The sequence below is a fragment of the Notamacropus eugenii genome, chromosome 5 (assembly GCF_028372415.1).
Source record: "Notamacropus eugenii isolate mMacEug1 chromosome 5, mMacEug1.pri_v2, whole genome shotgun sequence".
NCBI lineage: Eukaryota > Metazoa > Chordata > Mammalia > Diprotodontia > Macropodidae > Notamacropus > Notamacropus eugenii.
In genome coordinates, this window is record NC_092876.1 from 255,350,315 (window position 1) to 255,367,875 (window position 17,561).

General features: G+C 35.0%; 1 protein-coding gene across 18 annotated transcripts in view; it reads left to right on the forward strand.

The window, feature by feature from the left end:
• Positions 1-17,561, forward strand: part of GULP1 (GULP PTB domain containing engulfment adaptor 1) — a 383,611-nt gene that overhangs the window by 286,045 nt on the left and 80,005 nt on the right. For 16 of the 18 annotated variants that reach the window (XM_072612613.1, XM_072612612.1, XM_072612615.1 and 13 more), the window contains one exon: positions 14,523-14,594. The exons of the other annotated variants lie outside the window; for them this stretch is intronic. In XM_072612613.1, the coding sequence (XP_072468714.1) occupies positions 14,523-14,594 (72 nt within the window). The remainder of the gene's footprint in view (positions 1-14,522; positions 14,595-17,561) is intronic. 18 annotated transcript variants of the gene reach the window in all.

Sequence of the window (17,561 nt, forward strand, 5' to 3'; positions counted from 1 at the left end):
CATGATGAGAAGGAAAGTGAAACAAGGAATGGCTAAAAGCAATTCATTAAAACTTTAAAGTGGGATGAAGACAAGCCATATAACATGTGCACCTTTGGGATTTTATTGTATTGTAGCAAAATAATTCAGTAAAGAGTGGATTATGTGCTAAAAATTCATGCCAGAAAACACTAGATCTTTCACTGGTCCCTTCCCCTGAGATTTAGGTGAGGGAGGGAGGGAATATTGTTAAATGTAATCTTAACGGTATTTTAGCTATCATATGCTCTAACAACATGGATTCCAAAAGCCAAAGGTTTGATAGAGATATAGTTTGTTTACGTTTGTATATTCCCTAATATACAATTAAGCAAAATTAAATTCTGACCAGGTGCTATGAGGAAAAGCTCATTTTCCATCACCTCTCAAAAATGAGTATAACTTCTGCCCCTCTCTAATGCAGCTGCTTCCATTATCTTAAGTATTGACAGACGAATGCTAACTTATTTTTTTGTTATATTAAACCATTAAAACTGATGAGAAACTTTATTCAGCTCTCTCCTGCTTTTTGTTACAAAAAGCAGTTGGAGTGGTTTCATGCCTTTTCTGTCTGTTACCCTCATAGGATGCATATAGATCATGCCTTTCCATTTCTTACTCCATTCTTTCTCCACAACAATGATGTTTTGGGTGTTGCCCTTTTTTTTTTTTTTACCCAAAGGGGTATTGTTTTTGTGCTGCTTCATTTCTGGGTGTCTGCTTTTCCATACTAGCTTGTTTTGATGACCTTACTCCACTGAATTTAGATAATAATTACTTCCCTTTCACATATTAGCTTGGAATTCATAATCAGGCGTTGTCTTTGGCTAGATCATTGTGTTTTCTAGGAAAGCTAAAAAGCACATTAAAAAAACTAACCTGATAATTCTGCAATCTCATGTGTTGATTGCTAAATTCTAAATTGATCCTAATTTTCATTGTTATCCTTTTTTTAAAAAAAAAATTCTGTGTAGTGTTTTTGTTTTCAGTTTATTGAACATTACAAGTAATTTAAATACCAGCAGTGTGGTACAGTGAAAGGTTCCGGAGTCACAAACAGATTAAAATTCTAACAAACTAGTTATGGGATTATAGGCAAATTATTTCACCACTTCTCTAGGTCTGTTTCCTTATCTGTGGAATGGAAATAATAATACTTAATCAGCCTCTCTTGTGAGTTTGTTGTGAGGAAAGAGTTCTGTAAACTTCAAAGTCCTACATGAATATGAATTGCCACTATGTTTTTTTCTACTGTTGGCTTTGTGTGAGAAGATTTAGAGAATTTAAAAGTATTTGGGAATACCATGGCAAATAGAAACTTTCTATGCTGTAACAAATGAGTGATAAAAATTCTTGAATTTAAAGTCAATTTTCAAAAAGTATTCATGTCCAATTTTCAGCCTACATGTGCAACATCAACATTAAGGTAAGGCAGATGAATGTGGTGGAGCTCATGTTTATGGACTGTCATTAGTGGTCACTTTGGGATGTTGTCATACTTTAAATTAGCTCAGACCTACAGCAAATGTAAAAAGATTAGAATAGGGTATACCAGTATAATGATAAATTGTAATAAGAGTTCATGTACAATCTCCTAATTTTATAAACAAAAAAGACTGAAGTTTAGAGGGGTCCCAAAGTCATATAAATAGTAAAAATAGTGAGGATTTGCAACCAGGTCTTCTGCCCCTTGATCTCATCAGTTCCTGTGTATTCACTTATCATCTCTGAGTTGATGATTCTCAAATCTATTTATACAATGCTAAACTCTCTACTAACTTCCAGTCTCTCATCTCCAGTTACCTATTGGACTCCCCAAACTGAATGTCCTGTAAGACATCTTAAGTTTGGAAGGTCCACCACTGAGCTCATCATCTCTTGCCCCAAACCTTCCACACTTCTCTGTTATTGTCGAGGGTATCACCATCCTGCCACCCAAGCTTGAAACCTTCTAACTTTTTATTTACTCTCTCTCAACCCCTATATCCAACCTGTATCTAAGACCTGCCTTTGTAATTACCTTTGTAATATCTCTTTGTAATATGTTCCCTTCCCTCCTCTTGATACTGCCACCAGCCTGGTGCCGGGTCTTATCAATAGCCTCCTGGTTGGTCTACCTGACACAAATCTTTCCTACTCTGATCTATTCATTCAGCTGTCAAAGTGATCTTCCCAAAGCACAGGTCTGATAATGGTCCCTCTCCCCCAACCCACAGTCAATTCCATTGTCTCCCTGTCACCTCTAGGATCACATATAAAATCCTGTTTGGCATTCATACTGCTCCAAAACCTGGCATCTCCCTCAAAGTTCCATCCTTCTTAACCCTCCCTTCTTCTCCCCAACCCTTAATATATTTTTTGGTCAGTAATACTGGCTTTTTTACTGTACCTCGAATAAGACTCCCATTTCCCAACTTAAGGCATTTTCACTGGCTATCCCCCATGCCTGAAATATTCTCCCTCCTGATCTCTTCCTCTTGACTTTCCTAGCTTCCTTCAAGCCCTAACTAATCCCATCTTTTACAGGAAGTCTGTCCTTATTTGCCTTCTCTCCACTGATTATTCCCAGGTTTTCCTATACATAGTTTATTTGTACATAAGTATTTGTATGTTATTTTCCCCATTAGACCTTGAACTCATGAGAACAAATATTGTCTTTATTTTTATTTTTTGTATTCTTAGCACTTAGTACACTAGGTATGTAATAAATGTTTATTATCTGACTGACTCCAAATCCAGTTGGGTCATGGATATGTGTGACAGAAAAAAGGGAGTTGCTTTGGTCTTGTCACAAGAGAATGCAGCACAAAAGTGTTGACACTTAGATTTTTTGATATGTTATGTTTGGTCTCACTGACGTGATTGTTCCCAGTGGTAGAGGATGTGATCCATCTATGTCTTCTCATTCTGCAAAACTCTTGTCTATGTTGTATCATAAATTTCCCCTCACCCCCACCCTAAGGGATCACCCAATGTGTTAGGGGTCTTGCTCTAGATATCTTGACATGAAATATAATTTCACTGAGGGAAGAGATGCTTTCTTGTCCTTGTTTCATCTGCATCTTTCCCAGTAGCTGACATGTAGTAGATACTTAATGTTGATTGATTGATCACAGGGATGCAGATGCAATGTGTAGGCTGGCCAACAGCTGTTCCCCCTTTTAAATACATGACAGCGTGCTTCCTTTTCTAGCTGATGACATTCCTTTTGCAACTTCTCCTCTATGATTCTTTATTGCTGATAGGTTACAGCTTACTCCTGACCACCATATGCCTATCTGTTGCCCTTTGGATGATTCACATGTTTAGTTTTTCAGAGACTATAATATTCTGTGACTCATGGTTCTACAGCATCATCAGAAAACTATTGATTTAGAAAAACAGCCTTTGCTTGGACTCATTAAAACAATGTGCAGTTTCCTAAAAGCACTTTCCCCCGCTCCTGTTCAATTCCATCCATAGGGTCTAAGATGATGTAATGATGAAATAACTCTTCACGTCTTTCCACATATCATGACTTGAACAACAGAAATTCTTTCTCTGCTTTTATTCCATTTTTGATAGGTTGCATTCTTAGAAAAAATAAGAATCATATGTAGGAGACTCTGGTATTCCAGGTCTTGATCCAGTGAACTGAGTGTCATATGCATAAAATAGAAGCTGCTGGAGAACGTCCACATCTACAAGGAATCTCCTTTGGATTTAGAATGTTGTCATCCAAAATACCTTTACTAAACATATGTCTCTCTCTCTTTTATGCTTCATTTGTGCTGCCTCACCACCCCCAATACATCTTCCTTGTAAATAATAAACATTGTAAACCTCACTTGGTTCTAATAATCAGTCATCAAACAATTTTATCATTCTTCTTGTTTTAAGGAATCTTACTGATTTTAACTTGCACATGGTTAAGACCTTGTTGGAGAAGAGACTGAAGTGATATTTTCTCTTACTGAATCAAGTTTTTTTTTTTCAATATGTTTGATTTTATAGTCAACAAACAATAAGCACTACAGGATCTTCTGTTCCTATTCTTTTTAGTCAGGTGTGTATCTGCTGTAGATATGACCCATTGTAGGAAATTGCCAGTTTCCTTTTCATCATCAATGTCCTTGATAAATTTTTAGGTAATTGTCATAAAATTTTGTGGATGTGGAAAAGTAGGCATTTGCATCAGTGGTTATTGATTATGTCTTGATCTGCAATTTTTTTGGCTAATTATAAAGGTCCAGATGTGTTTTTAGTTTTTTGGTCTTCTCTCATCCTTGAGGTATCTTGAGACTTCATCCCTTAATGGCCTCAAAACAGCACCACCTTCAATTCCTTCTCTATGTATACTTGGTCTAGTATAATTACCAGTTTAATTTTTGTTTTCTTTGGGGTCACTTATATCAACTCATCTAGCACATTGAAAGCCATGATGATAAATTCAAATGTATGCCTTCATTTCCTTTCAGGGAGAAAATACTTTTTGTAATAGGAATCTTGACATTTTCTCACCCTCCCCCAACTTTTTGTTGTTCCCTTTCCAGATTTATCATTGATTTTTTTTTCTCTATGCACTGTATTAACTGACTTTCTTGCCAAGCTTTCTCTAAACTTGCTTCCCTGCCCCTTGCATCTCACTGTTTTATAAGATATTATTGTTCATAATCTTTCACCATTCTCTGTAACTTTTTAAAGATAAGTTTATTTTCTAAACCAGTGTTGCCTTTGGCCTTCATATATCTCCATTGAAGCAAGGTGATTAAATGTTTGAATGCTAAGACATTTTCTAGTCTATTTTGGTCTCTTTATTGTAGCAATCAATTTATATTAATCTTGCTTAGAAAATGGAGACAGGATAAGTCAGTGTCCCCAAACCGTTCCCTTTTTTTTTTTTTTTTTTTGGAATCAACAGCTTCTTTAAATAGGTCAGTCACTTCATTTGTGTGTAATTTTTTTTCTTATTTAGTATTGATTTTGATTTTACAAGTTGATAGACTGATCATTAACACAGAAATGACTTTCACATTGGTAACCAATCATTTCCATTTATTAGAATATTATATATGTATATATATATGTGTGTGTATGTATGTATGTGTGCATATATATATATATATATATGTATATAATTTTGGTGTATTTCCCCCTTTTTCTGACCGTATCCTGGACCTCATGACTCTCTTCTTTTTGAAAAACTAGCTCAGTATTCTCTTTTTTCTTGCTTAGCAAAAACAGCCTTTAGTCCTTGCAGTTAGAAAAAAAAAATAACTATAGAAAAGAAGACTCTAGACTTTAGATTCACTAAATTTATGGCAAAAGCCAACCCTTCACCAACATGGGCAAGGCATTTTTATAATCATTTGAGATGACAAAATAATTAAACAGAATGGTTCATAGTTATGAGGTTATACAAAGTTAGGAAATTAAAAAAGTTTTTCGAAGTAAAGCTAGTTAGGCTTAGAGACTGAGTGGCAGGTGGTGGGGGTGGTAATATTCTGAGAAAATATGTTAACAGATAATTTGTTATAACAAGTTAGACAAGTTTTCATTGTTCTCCTGAAGGCAGCAAGGTTTCCTAGGAGAGAGTTCTTTTTCATAATCCTTCCCATAGCATTATCTAGTCTAACTACAGCTCCTTGCAGTAATACCAATCCTTCAGAGGCAAAATAGCAAAACAATAGGCCTAGAATCTTGATTCCATATCTTACAGAAAGTAGTCATACTATTGCCCAGTTCTTCTGCATTGAAGTTGTGGAATATTAAAGTTTTTTTTTATTTAATTAAAATGGTCTTAACTGTATTCTCCATAGACTTTCTTTGCTTCTTTATCTTAGCAAAAAATGTTGGCACATGGGTTGCAATTATCTTCCTGGTGGTCTGTTTGCAAATGCTTATCATACAATACTGTAATATAAAAAGACAAAGTACCCCATGAAATAGTATTTCTTGTTATCTCTGAACACAAAATAAAGTCAATTCTTTTCTTGACTTTCTTAAAGGAGAATCTCTAAACCGTTCTTCAGTTGATCTCTTATTTTCTTTTATTTTCTAGATTCAGTTTTAGCCATAATTATAATGTTAATAAGATTCAGTTCCTACAGTAGAATTCTTTATCACTGCCCACTGGTCAAGGATCTCAAATTTAGAACAGAATCAATTAAATTTATGTTTAGAGGTGGTCTGAAAACTGTGTAATTCTTAGCACCTTCTCTCATACCTTTATCGAACACTCTGCTACCTTCCATTTAGAAATGGGAGAGACCTATGCAGGACTGAAGATTATTTCATATTTCAGTCAATCAACAAGCATTTATTGAGTATTTACTATATTCCAGGTGCTATGCTAAGCACTGATAAACAAATAAAAAGAAAAAGAATCCCTACTTCAAGGAGCAAGCATTCTAATGGAGGAGGCTACATGTGAGTAACTAGATATATCACTAATCTGGATTTATAGCCCAGAGTATTATGAGCCATTAGAATCAGAGCCACTTCTGTCACAAGTTACTTTTCTTGTTGTCAGAACAAATTTTGATACAGTTCTGTATTTATAACCTAGAATATCCTGCATCCTGAATCAAAGAAATTATATATATATATATATATATATGCTAAGATGGAAATAATAGCTATTCCCACTCTCTGCAATACCCCCCAACGACTGTACCTTGACTTACCTATCATTGATTAGTTTTCTGGGTTTAACTTTGGGATATTATATGAGAAAAAGTTGCATTAAGTTAATCACAAACACATGACCTTCACTCCCAATATAATATAATAATAACAACAAAATGAATCATCAAAGCAAATTAGTTCTGAAAAGTTAAGTTAGTGTGTTCGTCCTTCATTGCTGAAGAAGACCATGCCATCAGAGAAATGATGACATGACTTGCACTTGACTTTGTTTTGAGTGAGGGAGGGCTGTGCAGGTCAACAGCCTCACTTCTCCTCCAAAGCCATCTGAATCCAGTGCCCAGATATTCATCAGGATGACTGGAGATGACCCAGGATGAGGCAATTGGGGTTAAGTGACTTGCCCAACGTCATACAGCTAGTGAGTGACAAGTGTCTGAGGTAAGATTTGAACTCAGGTCCTCCTGCACTGGCGCTCTATCCACTGTACCACCTAGCTGACCCTGAAAAGTTAAGTACAATAAATTTAAATACCAGCCACTCAGAAAATATGATGTTGAATATAACTGAATACTCCATTAGTTTAAAAAAATCTTTCAAAATATATTATTTACATACTGGAAATAGTAACCATCCTTTTAGTAACATTTTTATATATTCTGAGATAATGGTGCCTCTAATTAGGTAATGGTTTAAAACCTAATTATGTCTGACCTGCCCTCAAATCACTATTAATAGTTTTCATTCATTATTGTGTTCCCCCCTGCATTTCTTGGCATTGTGACATGACAAGTCAGCTGAATCAGAACCGTAAAATTAAATTGGCTTAGACCACTATGGCATATCTCCTGGGTGCAGTCAGGTGACAATAAAGTTTATGCATTGGTTTCATCACTCAGGTGGAGGTAAGATAATTTCAGGCAAACCATCTCAATTAAATGTTCAAATAACCACTAGGTATTCAGAGATAGCTTTCCTATCTCATCCTCACCCCCATTTGTTTCATGCTTCCCAAATGATTTATTACTATATATTATTTATGATCTGCCCAAGTTTCCTAACAATAACTAGCATTTTTGTAGTACTAACTATGTGTTTGGCTCTGTTGCTAAGTCCTTTACAAATATTATCTCGGTTGATCTTCACCAGAACCTTGGGAAGTAGATTTTATAGATGAGAAAGTTGAGGCAAACAGATTTAAGTGATTTGCCCAAGTTTACATAGCTAGTAAATGTCCACAAAGGAGGAATTTGAACTCAAGTCTTCAGAACTCCAGATCCAGCGTGGTATCCCACTGCACCGCCTGCTTAACCCTATCTGAAAGTCATGAAACTATTAGCTTTGACTTCTTTTTTTTTAATGACAGATGAAGGGTTCACATTCTAAAACTATAATGTGCTTTCATTTTCCACCCCATTCTTGGCCACAATTCAAAGTTTGTACATAGAATATTAGGCTGTTTTGAGTGCTACCGAAATTAACTTGAATAAGGTATATTTTCAGCAACAGCTTAACATTTCATTACTTTCCATGTTTCTCCCTGTGAGGTTTTGCAGTTTTTTACCATTTGGTTCTGTTCCTGTTGGCTAGTCTGATTCCCACCCGAAATGGGTGTTATAAAATTCTGTGAGCCATTCTTGAAATAACATTTTTGAATCAAGAAAAGATGTTATAAATGTTGTGATATGATGTCCAACACTGCTCTCTACTGGAAGAAAAACAAGTCATAAAAGGACCGTTCAAAATTTATGCTATTTAGAAAATTTTAAATTGATTCACAAGTATGGTAATCAAGCAAGTGTTCACAGTGTCTTGTGGGGGAGCACAGACAATGTTGTTGGAACATGCTTAACAAAAGAAAGGGGGCAAGGTATTACAGTGAAAGGAAATACTAGTAAATACATTTTAGAAGAATATTTTAGGAGAAAAACATTTCTGTTTATGATAAGACAAATCAACAATAGCTGTGGTAAAAAGACATGTCTTATCAAAACATATCTTAACTTTTCATTATTTAATTCTGCAAGACAAATATTTTATCTTATTTGGTAAAATCAAATTTTATGTGAGCATATAAACATATATGCATGTGTATATGTGCCTAAATAAATGCATGCATAACTATTAAAAATATTGTTTCAAATAGTGAGCAAAACCTGAAATTATTTCATTAATTCAAATTGTAATAAATTGAAATCATTTCATATCTACAGCATATCTAACTAAAATGGTAAAATGCTTAGATTGAGTTATTTAGATAAATATAGAGGTCAGAAGATCTACTATTTATTTAGCAACAGTTGAAGTTTGCTTTCCATTTCCCAAATACTTTCTTTGTAGCTGACATATTAAACACTATTCATTTCCTATAAGCATTTGATGTACTACAGAAGGCCAGTGAAAACATGTGTCGTGTTTAATAAATATTTGCACCATCCAGAGTCATAAAAAGAAAAAGTTGTCCTTTAATTCTATATTTGTTAAGATAATAGCTCCCACTGTCTCCTAGTCATCATCTTCCGTTATATTTTCCTCTGAAGCATTTTAAAATTTTGCACTAACACCTTACCTGGCTGCCTGATCAGTAGAGTAAGAATGCATTATTTAGCAAGAAGATTTAATTCTTTTATTATGACCCAAAAAACACTCAATGTGGAATCAGTTCATAGGAAATTTTAACTGTTTAAGGAAATCCCTTCTATAAACCAAAGGAATGCATCACATTCATTCATTGAGGCCTAATCAGTACTTGCAATCTGTTATCCATAGCCAGTGACTCTGAATATTGTACTTATACTTCTAAATGAATCAAGGTATGGAAAATTGAGAATCAAATCTGGAGTAAAATATATTGAAATAAAAAGAAAAATAGGCTTTTCCCCTTAATCTAAATATTGACTTTTCCAATACAAAATTTATCTGAGTTGTGAGCTGTTTATACAAACAGCCTATACAATCCTAAATGCTTAAAATGGCAATAAAGGAAAATCTACTAATGACAGTATCAGCTGCCACAAAGAACTTTTTGTTCTGACTCTTCTGCATGGGGAAATTGGTTTCATTTATCATGCACTATTGCCTAACACAATAAAAGCTACCTCAACACACAGCAAATAATCTTTCAGGTAGTAGAGCAGGGATATTAAAACTGAGATTTTTTTTAACCTTCTTTTTGTGGATATTGATTTATAGCACTTCCCTGCTTTCTATTCATGGTGGATTATTTTTCATCATATTGAAAATACATGTCCTTCTTGCATCATTAGGTAAAATACTTTAAAAGTTTTGTTCTGAATTCAAATAAAAATAAAAGGAAAGTTAAGTTTTAAAGTATGTGTTAGGCTGGTACCTAGCCTAGAAAGTAGACAAAAATTTTGAAAGGATATAATTGTCATTAATTAGTAATATCTTGCATGGCATCTCACATATTATTTCTTTCATTGAACTATCTCAGAAACTCTTGAAATAGATCATCAATTCCCTTTGCACAATCTCAGAGGATGAATGCAACTTTATTATTTATCATGGGTCTAATTATTGTTATTTTATCCTCATATTGCACTTAGGGAACCAAGACAGCAGCTTGTTCAAGACCATATTAACCCGAAAATAACTCTAATTAAGTACATGGCACTGAAGGACAAACAAAAATAACAAATAAGGCAAGATCATTTTTCTGAAGGAGCTTATAACTTAGTGGAGTAGAGAAGATATGTATGTAGATAAGTATGATGCAAATTCATATATAATTGCATTAGGAAGAAACAAAGCATTATTAGGGTTTGGTGGGAAGAGGCATTAGTTTCCACCTAGGTCAATAGGATCACCTGAATTGGCCCTCTTTACTTCAATAAGCTGAGATGAGATGGGAGATAGAGCTTCCAGATTTAAGAAATAAAGACAAGAAGGAAGAAAGCACTGAGACTAGCTCAGGAAGACTTTCCTGATTCAAAATGCATCCTTTTAACTTTCTAAATTAATAGCAAATATATTTCCTAAATATGATGATTTAATTAAAACATCATTGCAGCCCCACTTTGTGTGTATATGGCAATAGCTTCTATGCAGAAACTAGCCCTTTGGAGGGGAACAAATTGCGTAGTTCCAAACAGCAGCAATAAGTCGCAACCAATTAAAATATCAACACACTTGAATTCGTTCTGTTGGTATTAGTGATAAGCACAGTATATAAAATATTACATTCCATGGAAAGGGACTTAGGAGACATTAAAGATTTGAATTTAAAATCTAATGAAAGAAAATTAGTTGTGAATGTGCAACTTTTCTGAGTCTGACAAACTCAGAACCAAAGAGCCAACAATTTTGGATGACTCAGATTTTTTTTTGTTCTGTTTCTAATATAGCTGACATAGCCAAGTGCTATGGTGTCATCAACAGGATGTCACTTTTTCAAAAAGATTTACATTGAGTTTTTGAGCATCTCATAATATTTTTGACACTTTAGATATACAGTATTAAATCCAAGCAAAATATATTAGTATTTTTAAAAAATTTCTTTTAAAAAGGAGAGAATATAAAGAATATATTGTCATCAATATTCACAGATTTTTCACTTTAAAGTTAATTACTTATATGCAGATTATCTCTCATTACTTGGTATGGCTCTGTCCATGTGTTAACTGATATAGAAATGAGCATGTATCTATGAGTCAGCACACACTTTCTAATTTAATTTGATTTCTACTCTCGTTCAGGTAATTCTCCCTGTGCTCCTAACTCATATGGTTTAATTAAGGACATGGTGAATTAAAATTTTAATAGTTTTCTGGAGCACTAGTAGAGGTTGATTTATTTAGAAACTATTTGGAGGCCTTCCATAGTTTTCCCATATGGGCCTTACTTGCACGTAGCAATCAAATTTCTGAAATTTCTGCCAGATTATGAATATTTTCTTCCAAAAACAGTTTCTGAAACACTTTCAGGCCATTGTTGACCTAAATAACACCCAATAAATCAATAATTACCAATAATTCATTTGTACTTGTCCCATTTTTTTGAATATTCTTAGACCCCCCCAAAACAATGGTTAATCTCTCAGTGGCGTGATGGAGACAGAGAAAACACAGTTAACACACAAATTTGTTTTTCTCAGTTATAGCCAGCATTTTTTTCCTCTAATAATTGTACCACCTGGTATATGTGGGCCATTTTTCCTCTTTGGCTAAGGAGAGAGCTGATGATGGGGGGCTGAATTATGTTTGGGGATGTGTAATTAGAGAGAAGGGGATATAAGTGAAAGGATAGGTCTTTCTTAGGTGTGCAGAACTCCTTCTGAGCTCAGCCTCCTAACTTACATCCTCACTGTCCATCTGGGGTTCTCACAGGTAGAGGACTGCTGCTCCTCCCAGGATTCTAGGATTAGCATTGAGGGACTGGAATTTTTAACACTATCTCTCCAGCACTCCTGCTAATGTTCTTTCATTTATTAATGAACCCGTTGGCCTTTGTTAGCTTTTACAAAAGGTCTTTACTGAAAAGTATACTTCTCAGCAATAACAGTAGTTTTAAAGTATCACTAGTGTGTACCTTCCCCCTGCACACACAGGGTCCCTTTGAAAGTGTGCTCAAACTTAAAAGTACATGTTTAAGGAATACATGTGTTCTGGATTCTGGCCTCAGAAGTCCATTCCTCCCTTTGTGGAGTTCTTATGAAATTCCCTTTATGTGTATCTCCCTTGGATTGGTGCATTCTCTTCCATCATGAGAGGTCGTAATCTCTGAAGTTGCCACCATCTGCAGTATCTGCCTTTCTACCTCCATCTGGAGGTACTTCCTCTGGCACTGGTCTCTGCCACTTCTGGTGGACTCTTATACTAACTGTGTTTGCCAACATATCCTCTGATTGAAATCTAAAACTCACACAATTGCTTACATTCTCCCTTCTTAGAATACTCATTCACCCTAACTATCAGGAAAGAAGAAACAACAAAAGAACCAGGCACCATGTGCCCAAGGACATATGACAACCACATACTGAATAGGGCATTTGCTTTCTTCTCAGAGAATCCTAAACAGCAGATCTACTTTAGTTAATGAAGTATTGTCTGAACATCCCTTTGGTTTGGAAATTAAGCAACATCCAAGTCATCGGTTCTTTCGGCTTCTCAGCCAACTGGGAAATATTCTGTCATGACCATGTCATAGCAGCCTCTCAGTCATGCCTCACTGGAAGTAGCTCCCAAAACTTTGCAATCAGTCACTTTGGCTGGAACCAGGCAAGGAAATATCTCTGTATCCTTCAAGGTCTCAGCCTTGACTGGTCAGTCCTCCCATTACATGGGTAAATATTGACTGCGTTTGTAGTGTTGAGTTAGACAGTTCTGCTTTGCAAATGGCACTTTGAGTGAAGAACAAAGCAACGTAGTGATGGGGGTGGAGCTGCATTGTCATGTATCGGTGCAGCCTTCTTGGAATACAGATTTCAACTCTGGAGTAAGAATTTGCTCCATGACAATAGTGCTTAATGAACTGATGGAGGGTGCCATGAATAAAGTTTGACTATAACGAGTACTGTCTTACCTTCTTTCTTAATGCAAAAGAAAAGGGAATGTAAAATTTTGCTAGTGAATTTAGTTATTATAGAAATGAAGGTAAAATATTGACTTCATCTCTTCATAGTCTTGTTAATTTTTATATTTGTTCATTTTTCAGAATTTTATTTCCTAGAAGGATATGATCTTCAAATTAAACTAGGCTAAATATGATACCAGTATTTAGGACATATAAACTCATGTTTATGGTAGGGTTGTTTTTTTTAAGGACCCAAATTTCTGACATATATTCAGTAATCATAATAGTTTACATGCAAATAACATTTTAAGTTTTACAGATTTCTCCTTATGTAACAAAACTCTTTGCAAGAGTCAGCTATTAACCATCACCACTCCTTCATAGCGTTTTTCAAAGAGTCTTATACACTTTAACTATTGTGATTTAAGTATTGTCATTTTTGTACTACAAGTGTAACGTCTAGCAAAGATTTTAGATAACAGCTGTACAAGATATTAAAATTTGTCAGGTTTCCTGATCTCTTTGTAACATGTTTTTAAAATGCCCCATGAAGATACTTTTGAAGCCTGCAGGAGAATGTTCATAATTTTAGAGACAGAAGATTACTGTTCGTAACAAGACAAGTGTCCATGTTTTTTGTAGTTAAAACTAGAAATTCGTTAAAACAATACTTAGAAAAGTTTGAGCAGATTATCATGTGTTGTTGAAGTTTTAAACTAAAATATAAAGATTGATATTTTTTATTAAAAGAAGGCTTCAGCTTTAAAATATGGGGATAATCACTGAATTTTTATCTTGGAAAACTAATTTGTTTGGCACTAGTATAATCTTATAAAATATGTTCCATCTTTGACTGTATGGCCTTGGCCAAATAGTTTAACCCCTCAATGTTTTAGGCAACTCTCTGAGACTGTTAAGTTGTAGAGAAGGTGCTGGCCTGCATTGAGAGATGGAGTTTCCATTGAGAATTCCTTATATCAATGAAATCACAGGTGCTCATCCTCTCCCTCTCCCTAATGCAATAGCTGTAGCATTTCTTTTTCATATTAGAGTTCTGCTGTGGACTTGTTTGGGGAAGGAGAGACTTATGGGGGCAGCAGTAGTTTGGGGTTTTTGTTGTTGTTGTTTTTGTAATGTATTTTATTTTACTCTTGAATAGAAAAGTACCCAGCTAACACATGAAATAATGTCAATTCTAAGTTATATTAAAGGGATTTTTAAAAGGCATTCATTTCTCTTAAAGTTTAAATAAGATTGTTTTATCTAGTTTTCAAAGCATATTTTGAAAATTTGCATTGCAGAGTGATTCAATCCTATGTGACTCATGTCTCACAGATGACAATTTTCAGTTTCTTGGCAGTACAGAAGTGGAACAGCCCAAAGGTACCGAAGTTGTGAGAGATGCGGTTAGAAAATTAAAGGTAGGGAACGCGATTCAACATGGAGGGCATAAAGCACGTCAGGTATTTTCACATCTTAAGATTTTGTTTGATGGGTCGAAATTCATTACATGACTAATGTTGGGGCACTTGCAGTTTTAACTTATTAAGAGACGCTTCATTGTATGAATATCACCAGATATTCTGGTTATGCCTCGAAATGCTCAAGAAAGCTTTTTGGGGTGTTTGTGTGGGAGGATAAACTCACACGTGTCATTCATTATATCCATAGGTAAAACTAAATGAAATACCTTGCCTTGTTTTTAGTCATACGTGATTTTAATAAAATCATTGAAACTTAAAGATTTTATAAATATATGCATAGTCCTTACCATTACTGTTCATGAACAGAAGGGTTGTTAACCCAGCCTCTTTAATAGGAGACTCATGACCAAACTAGGCATCCCTGCTATACACAGACTGCATGCACACCCCTTCCACCCCCCCCCCTACCTTGTTCTTCTGGAAGGACTGTGTTTCATAAATTGTTAAATTATTCACCAAGGCTCTAGAAGGAAGTATATTTTAAAGTGCTATTTTGGACGAAAGGCAATTCCCAACGATATCTCAGTCATCAAACATAGGAAGGTCTGGCAAGCTACATGAGCAGTCATTAGGAACTGTTCAGTTTACAGTTCCTTGATGCTAAAACTGCAGAGTTACACAGCAGAGCTGGCAACTTAATAGGAAACCCCACCCACCCTTTTTTGGCAGGATTTTCCCCTAGAATTTTTTTACATAATACTCTGCACTCAGGATATTTCCTCGAATAGTACCCCACCTCAAAAAAAATTAATAAATAAATAAAGCTCCCTGGGATTTTTAAAATTTGAATGGCCCCTCCCTTCTCCAGATTTCCTTCTTTCCAAAGATTTTATGTCTTTACAAAAAAAAAACCAAACAAACCTGTCTCATGCACACTTTGGGGTTTGGGGTTTGGTGGGGTATGGTGTTATTCATGAATTGTTTCAGTTAGCTTCACCAGTTTTTAGAAATTCTCTTGCAAACCCACTTCAAACTCCTCAAGGAATAAAACCATTTCATTATATTTAGTTTGGCATTAAAAAATACTCAATTGAGCTAGCTTACATTAGGAAAAAAAAATAAAAAAAGGGCTATCTCATGGGTTCACTGTTAGTGGTAAATATTTCCTTTATATTGAAGCTCTCAGATCAGAGCTATCTAGCACTTGAAGTGAAGAGGAGAAAGAAGTAGAATTGTTTATCTATACTGTATTATGTTACAATGTTATCTGTAGGTTCATACATCCTCAAAAGAATTTTTTCTGTGAAGTTTGGAGTCAATCAAAGGGCTGCACTTGGGACCTACAGGGACACATGTGGTCTTGAGACATGCTCCCCTCTTGAGTTAACCTCTTGAGTATTATGTATGTGATTTTATGTGTATTTGTACAGAAATAAGAGACCACTTATTTCCAGTCTATAATATTGTTCCTAAAGCTAGAGAAAGTTCTGGTCTTAGTGTGACCAAACATTTTCAGGCATTTGGAGATGCTTCAACTTTGCAGTGACTTGTCACGGATTTCAAGGGCACGGTACATATGTCCATAGAAATATTTCAGAAGATAGGTATGCAACTCAGCTCTCCTATTTACAAACAATGTGACCTTAAACAAGTCACTCTGCCTCTGTGGGTCTTGATTTCTTCATATGTAAAATCAGAGAATTTAACTACTTAGATGATTTCTAAATTTCCTTTTCATTCTAAATCCTATTATCTATGATTTATAGATGAGAATCATAAAATTTAACAGAGAATCCACAAACTTGTAAAAAGTGATCAGTGAAGTAATTCTTATTCCTTGACACCCTGTTTGAAATTGTATATTCCCTGCCTATTTTCCAACATTGAGAAGGTTTTGTAATTTAAACTTGCTTCAGTTGGAATTTATTACAAGCATGTATGATATTGATTTTATAAGGGTTTGGTTTTTTTAAATATTTCAGTCAGTAAACAAAAACATTTTTTAAAGGATTCAAAGAAAACAAGTAACTTCTAAGTAATATTATAGAAGTTAAATGGTTTGTGAGGATTTATATGTTTTATGAAATTTTCTTACTAAAAATAGATTTGACTTGAAATAAAAATAATACAGCCAAGTGTGTATAGTTTTTTTTTTTTTAAATCTATTCCTGATAAGTAGTTTTTTTGTTTCTTCAAATATAGTAAAGCACGAATATTTGACCAATAATCTGCCACTCATTGAAAAATGCTTTTGTCTTTAGTATAGCTACGGCAGTTAAGTTAATTTGGTGTCAGGCTCGCTCAACTAAAGAGCGCCAAGAATTGTGTATATTTTAGGTTTTTAAAAGTTTCCTATTGTCTTTGCCCACCCCATAACCTACCCTCCTCATTCATTTTGCTTGTTGCAAGAAGGTTGCTGCTATTGTCAGCAGGTGGCGCCAATGCTCCATTGCAAAAGTGAGGCCCTCAGTCAGTGATGCATTCTATGTACCCTTCCCCCACCTCAGTTTCCTGCCCATTCTTTTGGCATATGCATTCTGCTTTGAGTGGGTGTGTGTACTTCCATCTGCCAGGGCTTAGAAGTTCGACATCCATCATTTTGTCATGGCTCCAACCGTTTGTACTTTATTTGCTCCACGAAGTCACCCCATAGTTTTACTCACTGGCTGCTATGTCATTGGATTGGATTGGATTGGATATGTGTTGGATTTCTGGATGAAATGAGTAACAGCCTGGTCAGACTCACAAAGAGCCAGGGACTAAAAATATTTGAGACATAAAATGTTTTGTAGTGAATTGTTAGCATCGTTAATATGTAATGTGATTCAGACTTTTAAAGATGCTCAGCTGCCTGTTTCTAGACGTCTTTTGAATCCTGAATTTGTAAAAAATCAGACTTTTAGACTATCGTGAAAATCTCCTTTTATTTTTCCATCATCCTCCCAACCCTTTTTTATTTGTATA